General features: G+C 38.0%; 1 protein-coding gene across 2 annotated transcripts in view; it reads left to right on the top strand.

The window, feature by feature from the left end:
- LOC110448839 overlaps positions 1–21,887 on the top strand; it is a 40,673-nt gene extending 18,786 nt beyond the window's left edge. Inside the window, exons 7-27 of one of the 2 annotated variants that reach the window (XM_021495301.1) lie at positions 413–603; positions 1,852–2,334; positions 2,691–2,950; positions 4,011–4,242; positions 6,436–6,724; positions 7,613–7,806; positions 8,443–8,708; positions 9,597–9,684; positions 9,891–10,046; positions 11,190–11,520; positions 12,506–12,743; positions 13,493–13,664; positions 14,210–14,432; positions 15,137–15,253; positions 16,319–16,506; positions 17,053–17,233; positions 17,799–17,840; positions 19,036–19,108; positions 19,520–19,587; positions 19,828–20,094; positions 21,008–21,887. In XM_021495301.1, the coding sequence (XP_021350976.1) occupies positions 413–603; positions 1,852–2,334; positions 2,691–2,950; positions 4,011–4,242; positions 6,436–6,724; positions 7,613–7,806; positions 8,443–8,708; positions 9,597–9,684; positions 9,891–10,046; positions 11,190–11,520; positions 12,506–12,743; positions 13,493–13,664; positions 14,210–14,432; positions 15,137–15,253; positions 16,319–16,506; positions 17,053–17,233; positions 17,799–17,840; positions 19,036–19,108; positions 19,520–19,587; positions 19,828–20,094; positions 21,008–21,078 (4,130 nt within the window). In that variant the 3' untranslated portion in view covers positions 21,079–21,887. The remainder of the gene's footprint in view (positions 1–412; positions 604–1,851; positions 2,335–2,690; positions 2,951–4,010; positions 4,243–6,435; positions 6,725–7,612; positions 7,807–8,442; positions 8,709–9,596; positions 9,685–9,890; positions 10,047–11,189; positions 11,521–12,505; positions 12,744–13,492; positions 13,665–14,209; positions 14,433–15,136; positions 15,254–16,318; positions 16,507–17,052; positions 17,234–17,798; positions 17,841–19,035; positions 19,109–19,519; positions 19,588–19,827; positions 20,095–21,007) is intronic. The other variant, XM_021495302.1, reaches the window with a different exon arrangement.
- Positions 21,888–22,484: the final 597 nt, after the last annotated feature.

The following is a 22,484-nucleotide window of genomic DNA, read 5'->3' as shown; positions in this document are numbered from 1 at the left end:
CGAGGGGTTTTCTAGCCAGATGAGATGAGTGACGTAAAGCTAATATTGCTTATAAATATAATGGTGAAAGATGCGATATTAATACGCTCACAGTAATATATTGAAATAATCTTTCACCGAGAATATTCAATATTCCAAACACTAAGCTTTCCAAGTCACTTCTTTGAAAGCTTAAAACATCTTCTTCTACCTGTAAAGCAAACTCCTCTACAAATTGAGCTTTGACAGGTGTGCCCTTTCACTATCTGTTTAATATTTGACATGCAGTGTAGACATAGAAAGCAAAGGTACACATTAAAACCCTTCAGCATAGACATTTAAGCCAATTTAATAATACCTAAAGTCCTTGGAAGTCTCTAAAGAGTTTGAAGGTGTTGTGTTAACTTGTAACAATTGTATACACTGCGTGCAGGTTCCCGCGTCAGTGATGATGCCTACGACGACAACGTCATAGAGTTCGAGTTCATAGTTCATACATACCTAGACTCGACCTTTGTGGACCAAACATTCGATGTAGGGGCCGCATTGGACATATCAGGAAGTCAGATATGGGCAGCCACCACCTCCAGCAAAGGAATTCCCGAGATAAACACGCTAGATGGGGTAAGTGTCACCAGCTGACTGAGTCGTGCCAGACAGCCTGATAGAAAGCGAAGTCTCAAAGAATCAAGATATTGTTTTATCTCTTTTTCCCATTTTTGCACCTTCATATAAGCAAGGAGAATCTTACCCCAAGGAGGATGGGAGACTCATATTAGGTTGCCAAACACATAGCTTTTCAAGTCACTGTTTTGAAAGCTTCAAACATCTTCTTCTACCTGTAAAGCAAACTCCTCTACAAATTGAAGTTTGGCAGGTGTCCCTTTACACTATCTGTTTAATACTTGACGTGGAGAGTAGAAATAGAAAGCAAAGGTACACATTACAACCCTTCAGCATTGATTCGTAGGTCTAGGACTCACTCGATATATTTCACAAATAGGAATTGTTGGCTACTTATTTGACGGGCTTATATAGTTGTTACTTCGGTCGAACGTTTAACCTGAATGCTTCTGTTACATGGTCAGTTATTCATTTGTCATTTGAATACACACGATTACCTTTGTCATCATGATACAGATTTTACTTGAGAGAAGGTCAATAAATTGACTTGAAAACTCTTTAAGCCAACATGCTATAGACCGAATATCCAGTCCCTAATTCCATAAGTTATCCTAAAGAAGATCATATAAGTAAATTTTCATTGTAACCATTTCAAGTCCTGAGTTACTGTAGTGTCAAAACAACAACATTACAAAAGTGTTGTATTACTGAATAACTTTTAAATCATTCTAAAAAAAAAAGAAAAAACATGTTATTTATTTTTATAAAATTGAACGCCCTTCATCTCAGAGTATTACATGGAGGTGGCAATAAGCCTCGTTGTCATTTAAGAGAATACGTAGAAATGTTGTTGTTATACATTTGACTCCTATGACAATCAAAGTAGGTCAAGGTCATGTATTTGAATAAACTTGATAAGTCTTCATTACAGCATGTTTGACGGTCCATTATCATGATTCTTGGTTCCCTAAGAACAGAAAATCATTTTTGGAACTCTATTATTTTAGATAGCATTTCGCCCTTCGATCTCTCCTGAAAAGCGGAAGTTAACATTTTTGCGTAACACTATATGAAAATAGTTGTTCATTTTCTGTTTACAAAATAAGTTCCTAATAGAAATAAACTAATTGTAAACATCCTACGTTGTGCCGTAGATATTGCACAGCAATTTTACAGAAAAATCATCTGTTTGAAAATATCACTTCATCTGTAACTGTAACTTTGCACCGTGATTGTTTTTGTTTGCAGTCATTCCCGAATCTGAGCGTTGATCCGGGCTACGATTCAAATGTTGAAATCGACAAGTCGACCGCAATTATATTGAATATCGCAATACCCTATAACACAACCTCCTCGTACCAATTGACAGTGGAAACCCCCCTGATCAATGACGCGCCAGTGTTTCAGCTCTGTTCAGTTGTTCTCATCTCGGCTGGCAACAATCTACCTTGTGTGACATTGGACAAGGCTACAATATACTTCGCGAGGAATTCGGCTGGAAGCTACGCTGACAAGAGCGTTACGGACTTCGGGGGCGTAACCAATCTTCCCATTGAGGCTTCCTCTCAGCTAGCCAACTCGATTAAAGCCCGTATTGTCTTCACACCGTTAGACCATCCTTCCGCAACAGTGAGCTCACAGCACGATCTGACGGTGATGCTGAGTAACGCGGAGCAAAGTACCACGATAACAACCTTATTTACCATTGCAGGAACCAATGCCGGTACTGCGGTATGTATCAAATTTAATTAATTATCAGAAATACAACACATGGACATAAATCACAAACAGGAATGATTCTGTTATATATCAGTAAATAATCTTTATTTTGACTTATGCTAAATAGTTCTCATTGATGTTTCTTGTACAGTTATTTACCTTGTATTTGTATTCTGTTTTAATCAATTGCAAAACAGGTTTTGTACGGAAATCGGCTAAGCAATATTTCTTGTACGGATATTTGACACACAATCAATCCTGTACGGATATTTGACACACAATTAATCTTGTACGGATATTTGACACGCAATAAATCTTTTACGGATAGTTGACACACAATACATATTGTATTGATTGTTGTCATACAGAACGTGACTTCCCCTGAGTTCAACATGACATTCGGTATTGGCACAGACAACGTACTAATAGGACTAGCTACACGAGCCGTCCTGGAGGTTACTACCGCCCGTACCGACACGTACTCTAAGATGGATATAGAGTTTATCATGGCCAGCGGTAACACCTCCTCGAAGTTCAAGGTGTGTCGGTCGAAGATTTTGTCGGTGGGGGAAAACTTGCCTTGCATTATGCCTGCCTGGCTAAACGACAAGGTCACTTACACATCCAAGTAAGTATTGTACTTCCTCTGGTTATATTCTCACTTCATTTACCCCTGTATAGAAGGCAATGTGAAAAATCGTGCAACATTTGTAATGTATTTATAGATTATCACATTGTGTGTTAAGGGTTTTGTCTCGACAACAGTTGACTCATCGCAATAACGTTGATAAAATGGTAAGGTTACCCAAGTGAACTCGAGATATTAGTGTTCGTGCGATTGAAGAGAAAAATTGTTCAAACGACAAACCCTTAAATCACCTTGTGATACCTGTTAAAAATCGAATTACTACCGCCTTACATATTTCTCTTTTCATAAAAAAGTAAACTAAATACCATATCTTACAAACAACTTCTAGGCCTATTGATCACGTAGAAAAATATTTTAAAAACAATATTCTTGTCATTGGCTTCTCGATACGCATATTTACACTGGAATCTGTGCTGTAATCTCACAATGTTTTTTTAATATTTTATAACAATTTATGACTGACTATTTTGGTATGTGAATCACCTTCGTGTGGATATTATTTCCGATTTATGACGTAACCTGGCGAGTGATTATTCTAGAAAATATATTCCAAAATGGGGAAAATCCGTCATTCTAAATTTCTTCTTGAGTATTCTCACACTAAAAATTCCTGATACTGAATTTATAATGTTATTTAAAGTCGGTGTAAATACATGTAGTATAATAATGATTATTATATTAACATTTTATTCATTTTTATGTTGGAATAATACATCCTCTGGCTATCAGAGAGAGTGGAACATTTAGAATTATCTGGACTTACTTGTTAAATAGTCGTTATATAAAAGATCCAGCGGATAATACTTTCTCCGATGATGGCCGTACTTAATCAATGGAAATATTCATAACGTATTTATATAACCAGCTGATCAGGATTTTGTGCAAACTCTAGAAGTCTCTGTATAAATTTCGTTTAGATACGTAAAGATCAATGTTCAAATTTGTTGATAAAAACTAGAGATTTTTTTTTTATATTTTATTTTAATTTATTAACTAATGATTAAAAAACCCATTTGATTAATTGAAAACTTTGATACAGATTTAATGACAATATCAACAACCGAGCCGTATACAACGTGGGCGGAGTGTGTAACCTCGATCTGAACACTGACGTGGCAGAGGACAAGATGTTAGTGGCTGTTGATCTGGAGGTCCTTGACCATGACGAAATGAACGCTAAGGAATGGATCAGTGCTGGTTTCATGTATTCACCAACGAAGATTTGGGTCGGACAATTAGCCATAAATCCTATCAGCGGGGTTGTCGCACCCGTAAGTACTACATTTGTATCAGTAGCGGTGTTGTCGCTCCCGTAAGTACATGTACTATTAGTAGCGGTGTTGTCGCACCCGTACGTACCATCAGTAGCGGTGTGTCGCACCCGTAAGTACTACATTTGTATCAGTAGCGGTGTTTTCGCTCCCGTAAGTACATGTACTATTAGTAGCGGTTTTGTCGCACCCGTACGTACCATCAGTAGCGGTGTGTCGCACCCGTAAGTACTACATTTGTATTAGTAGCGGTGTTGTCGCTCCCGTAAGTAATATCAGTAGCGGTGTTGTCGCCCCCGTACGTACCATCAGTAGCGGTGTGTCGCACCCGTAAGTACTACATTTGTATCAGTAGCGCTGTTGTCGCTCCCGTAAGTACTATCAGTAGCGGTGTTGTCGCTCCCGTAATTACTATCAGCAGCGGTGTTGTCGCACCCGTAAGTACTATCAGTAGCGGTGTTGTCGCACCCGTAATTACTATCAGTAGCGATGTTGTCGTACCCGTAAGTAATATCAGCAGCGGTATTGTCGTACCCGTAAGTACTATCAGTAGCGGTGTTGTCGTACCCGTAAGTGCTATCAGTAGCGGTGTTGTCGCTCCCGTAAGAACTATCAGTAGCGGTGTTGTCGTACCCGTAAGTACTATCAGTAGCGATGTTGTCGCACCCGTAATTACTATCAGTAGCGATATTGTCGTACCCGTAAGTGCTATCAGTAGCGGTGTTGTCGCTCCCGTAAGTAATATCAGTAGCGGTGTTGTCGTACCCGTAAGTACTATCAGTAGCGGTGTTGTCGCTCTCGTAAGTACTATCAGTAGCGGTGTTGTCGCACCTGTAAGTGCTATCAGTAGCGGTGTGGTCGCACCTGTAAGTGCTATCAGTAGCGGTGTTGTCGCTCTCGTAAGTACTATCAGTAGCGGTGTTGTCGCTCTCGTAAGTACTTTCAGTAGCGGTGTTGTCGCTCCCGTAAGTACTATCAGTAGCGGTGTTGTCGCACTCGTAAGTACTATCAGTAGCGGTGTTGTCGCTCTCGTAAGTACTTTCAGTAGCGGTGTTGTCGCTCTCGTAAGTACTATCAGGAGCGGTGTTGTCGCACCTGTAAGTGCTATCAGTAGCGGTGTTGTCGCACCTGTAAGCGCTATCAGTAGCGGTGTTGTCGCACCCGTAAGTACTATCAGTCGCGGTGTTGTCGCTCTCGTAAGTACTATCAGGAGCGGTGTTGTCGCACCTGTAAGTGCTATCAGTAGCGGTGTGGTCGCACCTGTAAGTGCTATCAGTAGCGGTGTTGTCGCACCCGTAAGTACTATCAGTCGCGGTGTTGTCGCTCTCGTAAGTACTATCAGGAGCGGTGTTGTCGCACCTGTAAGTGCTATCAGTAGCGGTGTTGTCGCTCCCGTAAGTGCTATCAGTAGCGGTGTTGTCGCTCCCGTAAGAACTACCGACCCATGTTCCCCGCAGACTTGGGCGAAAACTCTTATTTTACTTTAATAGCAAAACGACAACTGTTAATAAGAATAGTTTACTGCCGAACAAGTTGGTGTCTTGTCATTTTGATTTTTGTCATTTGCTTTATTGTCGGTTTGCTTTTTAGCCGCAGCCATTTTTTTTCTTTCGGTATTCATTACCTACATTTATAGCACTAGTCAAATTCTTTACCAGTGATGATAAAATATGTCACCTCCGTGTCCTGTTTTGCTAAAAGTGGTTACTTTCTTAACTCGTTGTGCTATCATTTGCCCCTTCCATTTCAGAATTGATTTCATTTATCAGTTCTGCTGTTAACCGTATCGCTACCATTTGTGACTACCAATACTTGTATAGCTGGCATTGTGACCTTACTTCTCATCATGTTTCCGCCTTAGTAGCTTTTGATGTTTCTATTATCTGTCTCGCTGTAATGCCTTTTTCAAAACCAATATTTATATCATCAGGCGTTTCCCTATCTGGTATTATGTATTATTTCTATCTGTGTTAACATTTGTTTTACTGATGGAGCGGTGTTTGTCTTTTTGTCTTCATGGTGAATCTGTATTTGTCTTTTAGTGTCTATGTTGCTGATAATTGTCGTCATTCCCTTTCCATGTGGAGGTTTTATTTGTCAGGTTTTCTCGATAGTAATGCCATGTTTGTAATTTTGGCTCAAATGATTAGGCTGCCTTCGTCATCTTGTCATGTTGATCATTTTCATTTGTAGACCACCACTCCATACATTCATTTGATCAAGAACACTACCCTGACAGTGGCACCCATCGGCTTCCCAATGGTGTATAGCATCATCGTCAAGATTGCGCCCGGCGAGAGTGCTGACCTCTTGGTAGTCGTGGAGTCCACTACAGCCGGTCTGCACGTGTGTGGTCTGCGTATCATGTCCGCTGGAGACAACTTTCCGTGTCTCGACCAGACGCTCGAGCCAGTTTTCGACACGTGGCCAACCGGTGACAACAATAGGGCGACCTTTAACGCTAGTTACGTCACCAACGTAGGTAAGTATCCTAACTTCCTTCGACTAACAAAGCAATTTAGTGCCAAAACGAGTGTACGGATGTTCACACATTTGCACCCCCTTTACACCTTAAAGAAAGTCACGAAACACCATAGATGACGTAATACGAAATATGTGTTTCCTAAAGGCAAACACATGAAGTGCTAGCTTGAAGCGGGTTAATAATAAGATTGTAACTTTTAGCCTTACTATATAAAACATAAACTTGCGTAAAGTTTCACATAACTGTTATTGACTTGTACAATTTTTCACTTTCGACTTCTATCTACAGCAAGACTCATGAGCATGTGGTTATATTACCACACAGTAAACCAAAACAAAAATAATTAAACAGATAAGATAAAAGCCAAAAGAATCAGAAGTAGGACACCCGGATATGTTTCGGTATCTTACCAGATGCAACATTTAGTCATGTCGGACTTTCCGTCAACTTTCATAATGCAATGTAGCGAGATAATATACTTAGTATCAAAATCAATGACGCACTTCCTATTTCCATCAGTTCGAATGACTCGTAAGGAAAGTGTATTTATCTATGCATTTATTCGTTGCTTATTTATTAAAGTTTAAGGTTCCACTTAAACGTACGTGTTACCTCTGTGGCCTACACACACGTTTTTGTCTTAAATGTGTGGTTGAGATTTATCTGAAGTATAAGTAATATAGAATTTGCCTGTTTTCAGATCCTTTTGGTTGGTAAATTAAAAGCTTTTCAATTGCATATATCGGATGTACAGCGCGAACAACGTCATAATGTTTGTTGAATAGCGTTCACTCTTATAAATCATAATTTACTGTAATGGAAATCAACATTAAAATGTTTCTGTGAAATAACACTTTATACAACATATACATGTACGTTTCTCAGGTAGTGACGCCCTGGTTAGCAATGGTTTGTATGACGACAACTCAATCCTGTTTGAGGTCATCGTGCAGCTCGCCTCCACCGTGGCTGATGGGGCCGCGCTTGGCTTCACTACCACCGTGACGTATGCCAGTGGCCAAAGCAAGGCCATAGCGACTTCCCTGACTGCTACTAGCAACACCTCTATCATCGACAGGGTCAGTAGCCATGTATATCTTTTTCGACTGGTCAAACGGTTTCCAAGTAATTTTCAAAAGAGGAATCTAACATGTTATTTCTGTGTATTCAACCCGCGCCGGATGCTCGAGTATGTTGCGATAAAATGATTGTGTGAGCGTCAAACCCTTAACGCTCCTTTAAGGAATCCGAAGGCAACATAAGAATTCCGTAAAATTAAAATGTAGACTACCATGCCCCTAGGGCCATCGTGGGAATTTCAGAGTGCATTTTATCTTTATAATTCAATCACAACTGATTGATTCACAAACATAAAAAAGAAATAAAAAATCTAGTCGGAGTAAAAGAAAGAGTTGGCGGATGTAACAAATTGTTTATCTTTGTATTTCGCATCATATTTGAATTCTGTTACAAAATTGACACGCCCCTTCACTTTAAGTCCACCGCCATTGCAATAATGTATTTTTGATTAAAAACTGTTATTGATATTTAAATATGACGCGTGGTGGGATAACAGAGGCAGAAGCCAATTTTTGGTATGTTTTTGAGAATATGTCCATCTTCTTTCCTTCTCGCTCTTTTCCCTTTTTGCCTTTTACGAAGATGACGCGCCATTGTTTCAACTACTTATAAAGTGAATGTTTTGCAATCCCCAGAATGTAACTCAGAGCGCCAACTTCAGTTTTTACATGGCTAGCATAGACCAAAACGACACTACATACATCGCACATAACGAAGCCAAACGCTTCATCCTGGACATGACACTGCCCGAGAGCCTGACCGGGGAGTACACCGTCAAGTTTCTCACCTCGCCCACTGCCCATCCCGGTTTCATGGAGGTGTGCGATGCAGCCGTTATTGAAGTCGGCAAGAACTTTCCGTGTTTACGCAAAACTGAGATCCACTCAACCTTTGAAAAGCGGTAAGTTCAAGCAAAACACAAAAAGGAAAAAACGGCAAGATAAAAACAACAACACTAAATGACTATCTTTATCGTAGAAAAAAGGGATAGTAAGTTTAATACAAACAAACCAACAAAAAGGTAAGCAAAAAATAAAATAAGACCCCCTAAATGTTAACTGATATATTGATTATATTAAACGTCATCATTTTCACGTTACAGCTTTGTTCTAGCCTACGAACAGACATGAATTGCGTTTGGTTTTAATAAATAGACAAGTCTTCACTTACTATAAATAGAAACTAGGTCAACGTGACCCACTTTAGTTACATTCGGTTAGTCCCCTTACTACTACTGTTTATTGATATCGCCACCGTTGTCTCAAAGTAGAACTGGGTTCCTATAACCTGGTAAAATAACTTACTGAAGTAAGCCAAACAAGATCTCTTATTGTTTTGCATGTGCTCAAATAATTCTCTTTTTGGTGATCGGGTGACCCAGTAGATAGTTCACTCGCTTTTAACCCGGACGGACCAGGTTCGACTCCCAGATCGGTCACCTGGCCGACCACACCGATTTCCCAAATAATGACCTCTGCGTGCTTCCATCAAGACCAGACAAGAGTGATTAATATGGACGGATGGAAGAAACCTGTTCCATTATTCTTGTGAAATAAATAAAGTTTATATTTAATGTATTTAGAATAAAGTTTATATAATTGTAAAATGCTTTTTGATATTTCACACACTGGACCTATGTCAATTTGATCAATTATCACAATGTTGCTTAATTGTAAACATTGATAAAAACCGATTCACTTTCTAAAATAGCTGACCATACTTGTTGGCATGGTGTGTATATTGCTGGGCTTTTTTCTGTGATTGTAAATAGATTATCACATACTTTCAGGACGGACTCCAACTACAATGGTATCGCTACATTATACTTAGGATTCATATGTAGTTCGGCTATGAAGTCGGACGAGGTTTCAAACAGGGTAAGTGGTCAAGAGCGATCTATACTCTATTAACTGGATCTCATCCTTATAATATTCAATTTTATCTCAGAACTCACAATTGCTTCACCACATCGCATAATTTTCATCAGTTCCCTTATGGATTAGAATCGTTCATTAAGTAGCATGTATCCAATGACATTCATACGTACCGACAGAGGGTTACCAGTATATGATTTGGGTTTTAGATTCGAGTAGAGGGCATTTTTAAGCTGCTACATAACACGTCCGCCGTGGCCGGAGATACTCACACAGTCCACGTGGCAATCAATAACAACGATTTCGAGATATTTGTGTCCAACGTGGAGCTCACTCAGACCGATACACTGGATCCTAAGTACAACGTGAGTATTGTCACACCAGCAAGCTGTACACGGAGGTACAATATCATAATGTCAGACTTCATACATCTTTTGTAGTTGCATAAAGCTTTTAACAAACTGGACCCCTTTGACATCAAACGGGGATCAAGGTATTACTTTTATAGTTAACAATCGTTCAGAAATAGTGTTACTCTAGGCATTTTGGATCTTTATAACAAGTCTTCCTCTTTTGTGCGAGATAAATGGTACGTGTGGATTGTGTTGAATATGACGCGTGGTGGGATAAAGAGGCAGAAGCCTATGTTTTAGTGTGTTTTACGAATATGTCCATCTTCTTTCCTTCCCGCTCTCTTGCCTTTTCTCTTTTTGCTGTTTACGAAGTGGACACACCATTGTTTTTACTACTTATTAAGTGATTTTATTGCAATCCCCAGAATGTAACTCAGAGCGCCAACTTCAGTTTTTACATGGCTAACATAGACCAAAACGACACCATTCAAAACTCTCCATTTCATCTTTATAGTTACCTTCAAAACAATATTTTTTGGCAAAATCCTTGAAGAGATTTTCATATTTGACCCATGTTATCTTGAAAACGGGACAATGTCATCCATATAAAGGTCCTTTATCTAAGCGTGCTAACGTATGCCTCTAAGTTATTCAGAGGACCTTTTCAAACCTATTAGAGTGCCATCTTCAAAATAATTCGAGGTGATTTCATTTCACAAATTGCAATGCACTCCATGCCTGTACGGGCTGATCATCATAAACAGACAAACGTTCACCTGGTGATCTTGAATATAGCTCAATTTCATTTTCGTCTGCCAATGTTGTCGCGATTCATTCCATGAAGTAACTGACTATTATATTAAATTATATTTTATATACAGATTTGACCTCTCCGAATTTTGTGCTAGATGAGCTCAAATTAAGTCGTTTGCATATCTACAATTAAGGGAAAGGCTACCTTAAAACTATACAATAGATATATATTCCACTACAGATGAAATCATAGATGGTGTCTGGAAAAGGAAACATGATTTGGATAGAGAACTTGCCTAAGTATAGCAATGGACGCGTTACGGTTTTTTAAATAGTTTTTGTTCCTGTTAAATAGTGATTCTCTGTAAGTTATCTTATACATTGTGTATGTTTTTGCTACAGAACACGATTGACACGAATCAGACATCGCTGTACGTGAACCTGACAGATGATATCATAGACATGAAGATTGGTGCGATCATAACCTTTCCAATAGTGTTCAACATCAATCCTGGTTCCGTCTCTAAAGTGAAGTTCGATGTGGACACCCTCGCCAACAATTCCGTGGTCGCCCTGGTAAAGGACATCCGCCTCAAAGGTACCGGAAGTAACATAGCGTGTCTGTACGTGGACGAGGCGCTCGACCAGACCTTCACACCAGTATTAAATTCTTCCCAAGGTACCTGCCAGATCGACCAGGGATATGTGGACTTGGATGTCGTCTCCAACCCAGGTAAAATAGAAAACGAATACCGTACTCTAAAACACCACACACGGGTACGTAGAGAAAAGAAACATATCCCGCACTCTAACCTACCACACTCAGGTATAGACGGGATACGTATCCCGTACTCACACATACCACACTCAGGTATAGGTATAAACGGGAAACATCCATACACATACCTACCACACCTGGTCATAGACGGGAAACATCCGTACTTATACCTACCACACTCAGGTATAGACGGGAAACAACATCCATACACATACCTACCACACTCAGGTATAGACGGGATACGTATCCCGTACTCATACCTACCACATTCAGGTATAGACGGGATACGTATCCCGTACTTATACCTACCACACTCATGTATAGACGGGAAACATCCGTACTCATACCTACCACACTCAGTCATAGACGAGAACCATATCCCGTATTCTTACTTTTATCTACAACACAGAGTATTGGAGGAATTATATCCCTTATTTTGACCTTCTACACGCTGATCTTACGTAGATCGTAGGTAAAGAGGGATTATATCGTACTTGTATCTACTATACACAGATAATGAGGGACATATCACATGTACCCTCACTTACGACACACTTCTACAACTCTTATACCATTATGGCTTAACAGTAGGACGATTAGATATGTTGAGGCTGATTAATCAACTGCAAGTATAGTTCACTTGAAAAGTACCTCCAGGCAATATTGCCTCAGCGAGAAGGAAAGGTTTATAACACTTTATAAAGAGTCCACAAGTATTTTGTATATCGATAATATGACGTCGGCAAACATTAATACAATCGAAACACATTGCCATCTTAATCAGCAGTTTCCGTTAGCTTCTCAGATGCGTCGATTGTCTTTAATTATACCCTAGATACAAGTAAAGTGTGTCATGGTGATAGCGGTGTTTAGTATTTAAACACATCGTGTGTCACGCCTCGGTTTTCTGTGTTTCACCCATTTTGCTCTTTTTGTGTAGGTCTGTCATACCGGAAGGGGACGAATGCTGACGGTGATGACAGTATCCACTTGGAGGTTGATCTCATGTTGACAGATTTTGAACTGGCAGAACACAATGCTGTCTTTTCCATCAGTTTTGGTGGCATGGTAACAAATATCATCGTTCTCTGTGAACAGAAGATAAGAGTGATCCGAGATAACAGCGAGAAACCGGAACTAGAGTTCACCGCCGATGTTAACGGCACCCTGTCAAACGAGTATGTACAAAATGTTAACAGTGACTGAAATTTTGCACGTAAAATGCCAGTAAATCTATGCATTACCGTTATCTCTGTTGTGATATTAACATTGGTCGATTCCTGCTTCATGCTTCAAAACTATATTAACTCTATCCTCGTTTCAGGGCGCTTAACAACATTGTCAATAATCCTGTTTCATCACTCAGATTTATATTTACTTAATCTCTGTCAGTTCTAAAATCTTTATTGTCTTAATCCCTGTTGCAGGACTAAAATCACTTTCACTCAATTTCACTCAAACCCTGTTTCATTACAAACCTCTTCATTTGCTCAATCCCTGTTTAAGTGCTCAGCTCTTCATTGATTCGATTCCTGTTTTATGACTCATATCTACATTGACTTAATCCCTGTTTCAGTACTCAGCTCTTCATTGACTCGATTCCTGTTTTATGACTCAAACATACATGTACTCAATCCCTGTTTCATGACTCATATCAACATTTACTCGATTCATCTTTAATTACTCGTATATATATTGACTCAATCCATGTTTCATAACTCATATCTACTTTGACTCAATCCATCTTTCATGACTCATATCAGCATTGACTCAATCCCTGTTTCATGACTCATATCTACATTGACTCAAACTCTTCTTCAGTACTCAGATCTTCACTGACTCAATCCCTGTTTCAGTACTCATCTCTGCATTGACTCAATTTCTGTTTCATGGCGCATATCTACATTTTATTCAATATCTGTTTCAGCACTCATATCTTCATAGATGGCGTGATCGTTCACACCAACACGTCCTCGGGTAGAGCTGTTAACGCCTCATTGTTTATGTTCCTGCCGCCCTACCTATTCTTCGCAAACCTGACTCAGACCAACGTCACTCCAGTTGAGATTATTAACGAAAAGGGATACATCGAAGTACGGGTAAATTAGCACAAAGTTTGTAAACAGTGTAAATGTGTTTTTCTTTCCTGAATCTTTCTTGAACATTTAACAAAAAAAAAAGATATTGTAGATATTGTATTGACTATTTCAATAACTGTTATGTCTAGATCAGATTTAATTTGTGGTATTGCGATTAGCTGTTTGAAATGTTCGGATAGTCGTATGGTAACTGACATTCACTTTTCTAATTACTGGTATCTACATGTGTTACACATACATCGGTAGCGCCGCTATTTGCACCGTTACATTGCATTTTTTTGATATGTGACGAGGAGAGGAAAATACACTCATTTATACCAGGCTCTTTTTATATGTTTGTGAAGCGTATATATGTTTTGAACACATTAAGGCAGTCAATAAAACCATCACTTGCTGCACTGACCTGATAGTATATTGATAATGTTACACTGGCCTGTAGAAACAACATAGCTTGTGCTAATATTATATTTTGCAATACGTGTTGCTGAACACCTTAATTGTTCTGATGTCTACAGTCGTGGCTTAAAATTGGATGTCCTTTACAGTTCGGAGACCTACTCCTGTGTAACGCGGTTGCATTCACGGTATTACTTGAGACTAACAACTCGGTGGAGGTGCCAATAGACATCGTACCAGCCAATACCACCGTATATATGGAGGCTGGCAGCAACGTCTATCAGAGATCGGGCAGCACACTAGCCAGTGACGCCTTCTTAACAACAGAGACACAGGTCCTCAGCTTCAGCGCTAAGGTCACGCAGGACGATTGTAAGTATAGGTTTTCGTTATGTATCACGTGATTTCAAAGTCACAAACAACAATTAATTGATCATACTCTGACGTCATAGTTATTAAAATGTAGTGATTGCTAAGTCATAGTAGCATGTGTTCGAGGTCTCTGAAAGCTGCAATAGTAGCATGTCAGTGAAATGTGTGATGATCGACAGATGTAGCCTCAGAGAAATCCGATTTTTTCTGCTGATGATTTCCTAAAATGATATGTGAGAATTAAAATCATGAACCTGAAAATCCACATTTCTAACATTTTTTTAGATGGAAACTACATCAAGTGGTTTTAGTACCTAATTTTCAGTCTTTATATTAAATCTTTAAGATCGGATGTCTTGGTCATAGCTTTTTTCCTAGACAGTTTTATCAAGGATTGTCAGTTGGTCAATTCAAATGAGATTAATTATGACGAAAAGTCACATTACATGTAACCTTTTACAATTCAACCATTTCACCCCTACATTCCAACCAGCATTTGGAAACTCGAGTTCTCCTTTTCTGTGCCATACAATTTATACATATAGATGTTATGTGCGTCTGGAATTACTACCTTAGAAGTCTCACTCTCGTCAGTTATAACATACATTAAATGTAGATCAGGTTATATAATTAAAATGAAAAACAAATGCGTTACATGAAAATCTTATTGACTTGACGTACGAGCTGTGTTCTTTGTGCCACAGCCTGCAATGATATCATGGGTATGGAGACGGGCATTATCAAGGATTGTCAGCTTGCCTCATCCTTCGAGAGTGATCGACAGTACCCCGCCATACACGGCCGGTTCAAGGGAAATTCTGGTAAGTTTATGCAACCAATACCCTGCCATACACGGCCGGTACTAGGAGAATTATCGTAAGTTTAATATTCCATTCCCCAACCATACACGGCCAGTACAAGGGAAATTCTGGTAAGTTTATGCAACCATTTCCTGGCCATACACTGCCGGTTCAGGGAAAATCCTGGTACGTTTAAGCACTGGTAAGCTTAAGATTCCATTCTCTAACCAAACACGGCCGGTACAAGGGAAATTTTGTTAAGTTTAAACACTAGTAAGTTTAAGCAACGATTTTCCGACCAAATACAGCCAATGCAAAAGAAGTTCTGGTAACGTTTTGCTCTTACTAACCACCAGTTAAACAAAAAACTCATTAGGTTTCTTCTTCTTTTTACCATTTGTATTATTCCAATCTCTATTCTTACGACCAGAAAAAAAAAATCTTTAGCTTCTCTGTTCGTGTTTACGATTAAATACACCAACATCTCCCTCTTCTCGCTGATAACCATATGCAGATTGAGAGCTGAATTGAAAAAATCGTCACGATTTCCATAAATGTTATGCAAGAAATTGAACGTAAGTTGGATTTTAAATATCAAATACCCATTTTTTATTTTTGTATTCGTAAACTTATTTCAAAGGATGTTTTTGATATACAAAATTGGGACATTTTGAATCCATTTTTTTTTTTCTTTTGTGACGTCATAATTCTATTTGATCGCACGTCAACAGTGTTCAGGTTAAAGGATCAATATCGCAGAAAAAATGTGAAAGAAAGTAACTTTTTCTTTGAGGATATTAAATCAAATGATAACACCATAATTCATAAGCATGTGTGTAGATTAATACCCCTAGGGTTCGTGTTCGCTAGTTTGAGCGATCTTCCTCTCACTGGCAAATAAAATAGCATTTGGGAATAAATTCTATGCTCAAGAACGAAAGTTCCAGTAGTGCTGTCTAAATTGTTGTGTTGTATTTACTAATATGATTTTAAGTCGCTATTAACAAAGACTGTCTAAGACACATAAGTCCCTTCATGAACAGACGAACATGTTGTCTGAAAGCTGTACAATCTACTTCTGTTTAGCCTGGGCACCTTTCGTACGCGGTGGATCTCTCTCCCCCTACCGGTACTTCCAAGTCTACTTCGGAAACATCACCCTTGTAGCCAAGATCATAATGCAGCTCGGAAACAGGTCTCAGTTTCCTGATACTGTTAACGTTATCGCACTGTATTACAGTAATGACGGCACGGCATATGAAAAGGCCGAAGAGGTACGTATACATTGCCCTAGGAATATTTAATGGAACCTTAATTGTTGTCTATATGTAGCCGAAGTGGTCCACAACTGTCAAACAAAACGGGGCGTGCTTCTGTTATTGTAGTCCATACATAGTTTTAAGCCATGAAACAATGGGGCTTGGCAACGTTATTGTTATACATATTTTATGATGGTTCATAAGTTTCATTTCGTTATTCCGCAGCAAACTAAAGATATTTATCGTAAAACAACGGTAAGTCGCTTTTAAGCAACCTGACATAGTGACATAAGCTTCGTTACGTCGCCCCGTTAATTATCGCCATTTCGCAAAAAATATTTAGGGGCCGTTATTGCAACGGTGTTGTCAACTTCAAAGTAAAATTTGGGTACCGTTTAAGTGTATTTAGACCGTGTTGGTCAACAATAGGTTATAATATATATATACCCCACAGATATCCTATGTAGCTCTAAATTTGTTATTCAAAAGGAACATGTAAATGTGTATAACTTTTGTATGTGTTTTTTTTTGTAAATTTTTCAACGATTGTCTCCCTTTAAGATCGAAGTAAGCAGTAAATTCACAGTCAGTGACACAATCGAGGTGAGACCAGGAAGACCTACTCCAGCCAGATATATCCGGATATATCTCTTAACGGACACCGCGGGTACCGCCATGGCCAAGATCGGGCTCAAGTTTGAGTTTATCGGATGTTTCAAGTCGAGCGATATAACAGCAACCGGTAAGAATTAATTCGAAGCTATACGACGAAAATACGTACTGGGTCGACTGTCGACGTATTTCAGTAGTACCATGACGGTAGTAATTATATTTGTAAAACTATGTTAAAAAACACACTGCAGAAATTGATAAGAATCCATTATGAAATATTTTGGTATTGCCAAAAATTTATTTGGCATCGAATGTCGATGAAATGAATAAGGTAATTGAAAAACGTTTATACAAATCTGTAAACGATATCATGCTTTTTATAGGATTTCAAAACTCAATGGTAGCGAGCGATGAATTCTAAAATTAAGTTTGTCTGAAATAATTTGTGATTATGTTTATCTTGAAAAGATTTTGGATACGTCATTCCTGAAATATCTGGTGTCAAGGAGTGTAATTATAGAAAAGATCGTATTATTAAAGACCACTAAAATCAATTGTGGAAACAGGTGTAGATATGAGTTTATTAATTTAACACTCCGTTTAAATTAAACAGAAACGAAGAGAAATGCATGCTTTCGTAAAAATGTGTTTGCATAGAAACACATATGATTAAAAAATGCACTTCTTGATTTCAGAAATCTGCAACCTTGTGACGAAGTATCAGCCAACCCAACCAGGTATGTTATCCCACATCTTAAAATGATGGCAACATCGTTTAATGTATATTCACATCTTAAAACTTTGGTAACATAATCATCTAGAAACCATGATACCATTCTTGTGGTGTGTGCTAACATAATTTTAAAATACTACATGTAACAATAATTGTGAGACGCCCTCAGATTAAAAAACCATCATCAGCAAACTATTTGAAAATATAAATATAACATTGATTATCAAGCAGTACTTCGTCGTAATAACACTTTCCCAGTGGATAGCACGTGGATAAAATCTATTGGATGAAACTATATATAAAAACTATATATAAAAACTATATATCGTGTCACCAGCTGCTATTCCGTCTTTGCGTATTGCAGAGTTATCTTCTCTTGGGAAGAGGTATTGATTGTTACGTCACTTGTTTGTGAGAGTAACGTCATCACTTTTTGAGAAAACGACGTAATTTTCTCACACAAACCAATGACGTAACAATCAATACCTGCCCCCAAGAGAAGATAACTCTGCAATACGCAAAGACGGAATATCAACACAAGGATGCCTAAAATAGCTTATGAAGCTGTCCTCAAACAACTATTAGGGATTTTAAACAATTTCTCTGTAGTAAGCTTTTCTCATATTTGAAATTGTTGTAAATAATTGTTTAATATTCTCTCACATTCAGTTACTTTGATAACAGTAGAACGATATTCTCATATTTGGAAACGTTGATAGTTCGATATTCCTCAGTTCAGCAAAAAATATGACAAAAAAGAAAGATGTTCCCATGCTTGTAACCACACTTATAGAGTTTAATGTTCTGGTATCTGGAAAAAAAATCATAATCTACCAGGGACCGTATTCATTAAACCATTTTCATGCTCAGGCAGAGCTTATGTGCTCTAGCCTAATTTCTTTTTCTGATTTTATTTAATAAACAAATCGTGTTTTATCAATGCTTTGGGAGAATTTTAAAGTGACTTAAAAGAAAAGGTTGTTTTCAATGTTTACATTTGACTCTTTGATCGTTTGACATGATTTAAGCGACTTAAAAGAAAGTTGGTTCGAGCACAAAATCCATGCATGAGCTTGCGCATGGTTCCGTGAATACGACCTCAGATTCATTTATCTTACACTTAGTCTGTGTACACTTAGTCTGTATACAAACACAACCAGGCAATATTTCTTAGCTCATTTTTCACTCATTTGACACAGAGTTTCACTTCCGAAGCATGGCCCTCAACACAAAGACTTCGTCCCTACATTTTTGTGACGCCACTCCGGTAACGTACGTACACAAATTAATATATATTTTTAGATATATTGTATAAGGGGATTTTTTTTCACCCAATCAAACTTTCACCCTTCGCTAATGAAATTCATATTCGTCAAGTTTTATTTTTTTTCTTTCATTAATATATCTATTATGTTGTTTTCTGATGTTCGCTGTAATGATAAATTCGCCCTCGTTAAGGAAGGCGATAAAGGCGAAAATTTCCAGGTATACTGTTACAACCTTGTACAATGTATCCATGATATATAGTTTTATATAATTAAATTATATCTAGTGTGAAGTCTCATGTAACACTTTATCGTAGTTATAGTGTGTTTTACCTATTCATTTTGTAAATGGTTTTCACGTATGCCTTAGTATATAATTTCATGCTTTCTTGTTAAAAGCGTATCGTGTTGATTTCAGCGACGGAGTATTCACGGAAGAGATGCGAATCGGATGTGCCCGGTCGAATGACGGCGACACATTTACAAGTAAGCAGACTTGTTTTATTTAAAATCTACAATGAAGTTTAAGACATTGTTCAAATGTAATACCAGCTTGAGAAAAATACAGTGATTCGCTAGTGTTGGATCAGTAACCTACTACATGCGACGGGATAAGTATAAGGGGAATACTATCATTGTTTATCTGTAATTGTCGGTGAATTTTGTTATCCGACACTCCGTGTTATTGTTCGCCCACAACATTATTCCTCCCGGTATTTTATACAGAATTATCAGACGTGGTGGGCTGCCTGCTGGGATACGATAAGACACAAGACCGGATGTATGCCTGGCACAAGAACAAGAGAACAATGCTGATGAGTACCAATGACGGCGACAACTGGGACACTGTTAATTTAGATGCATTCTTCACGTCGAGAGATGCTGGACAAGACAACAATGAGTTCCTGTTCTCGAAACCTATCGGCTGGCAGTCCAGTGATGATTTAAACTCATCTGAACCACACACAAATTACCAACTGGGAAACTGGGGAGGTGAGAATTTGTCAACGCATGCGATCATTTGTCTTTCCCTTACATGTGTAAAACTGTCTTTTTCAATTGAATAATGAACAATTCTTCTTTAAAATATAAGAGCATCTAGCAGTCTCTATCCTATACCTTGTATCGTAGATGAAATGGAATATCTTACTACTGTTCGTATAGCCTCGTTGCCACACAGAAACAGAAGTTCCCTTCGGTCAATCTGACATAAACTAAATGTAGCTTACTTGTAGCGCATGCCTACAATTGCTGTTCATTTCACAGGGTTAATATGAATATCACTTTTACTACTTTTCCTAAGCAAGTTCTTTGTTATCTAATCTTTTGATTAGCGATGCCGAATTCTTTCACTATTTTAACGAAAGTTCCGTTTTACATGTTCCATTTGATACAAACATAAAATCCGCTGGTAAAACCAAAAGAAATCAAAACGAAATACAGCAAAAAGAAAAAAAAAATAACCTTTTTTATTCACATGGATATAAGAAGAAACAATATCGATATTATTTCAAATAAGAGTATCATATTTACTGTCTATAACTTTTATCAATTTCTTAATCAGTCATCTAACAGTTGCTTTTGTTCAATACTTTACTAGAATCGTATATATCTATAAGTTATCAAACTTTTAAAAGAATATGTCCACATTTGACACTGTGATCCTGTATATGTACTTGATACTCTTGTAACAGGAAATAGAAAAGTGTGCTTCAACCGGGCATCGAACCCTCGATCTACAGGTTTCTAGTCGGACGTTCTACCACTGAGCTAAAGGAAAATTCCCTCTAGCTCTAAGCTAGAAGGCGACCTTAATCCTATGTACAATTAAAACCTGCAACACTCTATATAAATCGGGGGTTATTTTACCTCACATTAATACCACCTACATCATTATGTGTTGCAGCCACACACAAAGGTCTCTTCTTCTTCAGCCAAGGCAGATGGAAACAGCGCACGACATGGAATGCTGTTTAATTTGGAAGTCATGAGCTGTGAGGCGTGCAACCACGAGTACCAGTGGTCCACACGAAGACTTGCTTGGCAACTTTAAAATAGTTTTATACTGAATAAAAAAACATGTATTGCTTTTAGTTGTTTACTTAAGGAAATAGCCAATAATTGTATAAGTATTGCCTTCATTTTATGTTCTCCACTGAACAAACATCCAACAAATATATGCATATTATCATAAAATATCAATATAAATGGGACGCGCTTAGCAGGAACCAAGTATATGAAGTAAACTCATAATGTAGAGTAACAGTCGATGTTATCTCCCCTGACTTTGACTTATAATGATTATCATTGCTTCTAGGTTATGTTTGTCCCACTATCGACCGCGTTGTTTGAAGTCAGTGTTTCCGTCCAATTATTGCCTGTGATATTTTATGTGATATGTCATTTTCTAACTAAGATGATACAACATTCATGTGTTAAGATGTTTACTTTTTATTTTATCGTAAATAGTAATTTGTTTACTTATACAACATTGTTACACAAACAAACAAACAGATAGTTTTATTGGGAAAAAAATGTCCCTGTTTTAAACCTACTATCCATTTACTAAAATATTATAGTTGTTAATAATTTATGTTCATTTTGAAATGTCTTCAGATATTTGGGATCACGTCCAGCAATATGAACTTCGAGTTAAGATGTTTTAAACCTTCCAAAGACGTGCAGTTACGCACTGTGTATGCTTTTAATCATCATGTTTGTTAAAATTTATACTGCTGATGAATTTCTCTTTAAATTTAGTAATAAATCATTCTAAGATTATCGTTCTCTTGTGTCGATTGTGATTATTTCAAGGTAGATGGTTGGTGGAAGTTTGGCGGTTAGAAACTTAAGGAAATAGGAGAAAAAAGAATGATTTTTTCAAAGATGGTGGCAAGGTTAACCATATTTGTTCTTAGCAAAATTATAGTACAACTGCCTGTCTAGTGACGGCCAGGGACCTGGTGTACACAGTTTTTGTGTACATCAGTTCGACTTTAAGCCACCTAATATAATTTTGATTCGATGTTTGCCTCGTTATCTATTTTGAAATATCTTGTAACTGACTTTAACCTTCATCTGAGCTGAATTGGTTTGTTTAAAGAAAAGTTAAGTTCTGTTATAACAGTCACCAAAATTGGTTGACGTTTTTCTCCGGAATCGTCACATAGGTTATTCAAATTTGGAGACAAATTACCGTACCTTTATTCATGTGTCAGTCCCTTCTTTCCTTGCTCATTTTAATGTCTTGAAAACAAATAAGACATTGTTAATTTAAATCTTAATCTAGAGTCCTGTCTCGGCTGTTGGTGTTGTGGTAAAAGTTATTGTTAGTTGAACAGTCAACTCTGCTTACTAAATGTTACTCTTGGATTCTGCCGGCT

The sequence above is a fragment of the Mizuhopecten yessoensis genome, unplaced genomic scaffold (assembly GCF_002113885.1).
Source record: "Mizuhopecten yessoensis strain PY_sf001 unplaced genomic scaffold, ASM211388v2 scaffold4359, whole genome shotgun sequence".
In the NCBI taxonomy this organism is placed as follows: domain Eukaryota; kingdom Metazoa; phylum Mollusca; class Bivalvia; order Pectinida; family Pectinidae; genus Mizuhopecten; species Mizuhopecten yessoensis.
The sequence above is the reverse complement of the archived record's forward strand: the minus strand, read 5'-3'. Positions and strand labels throughout refer to the sequence as shown.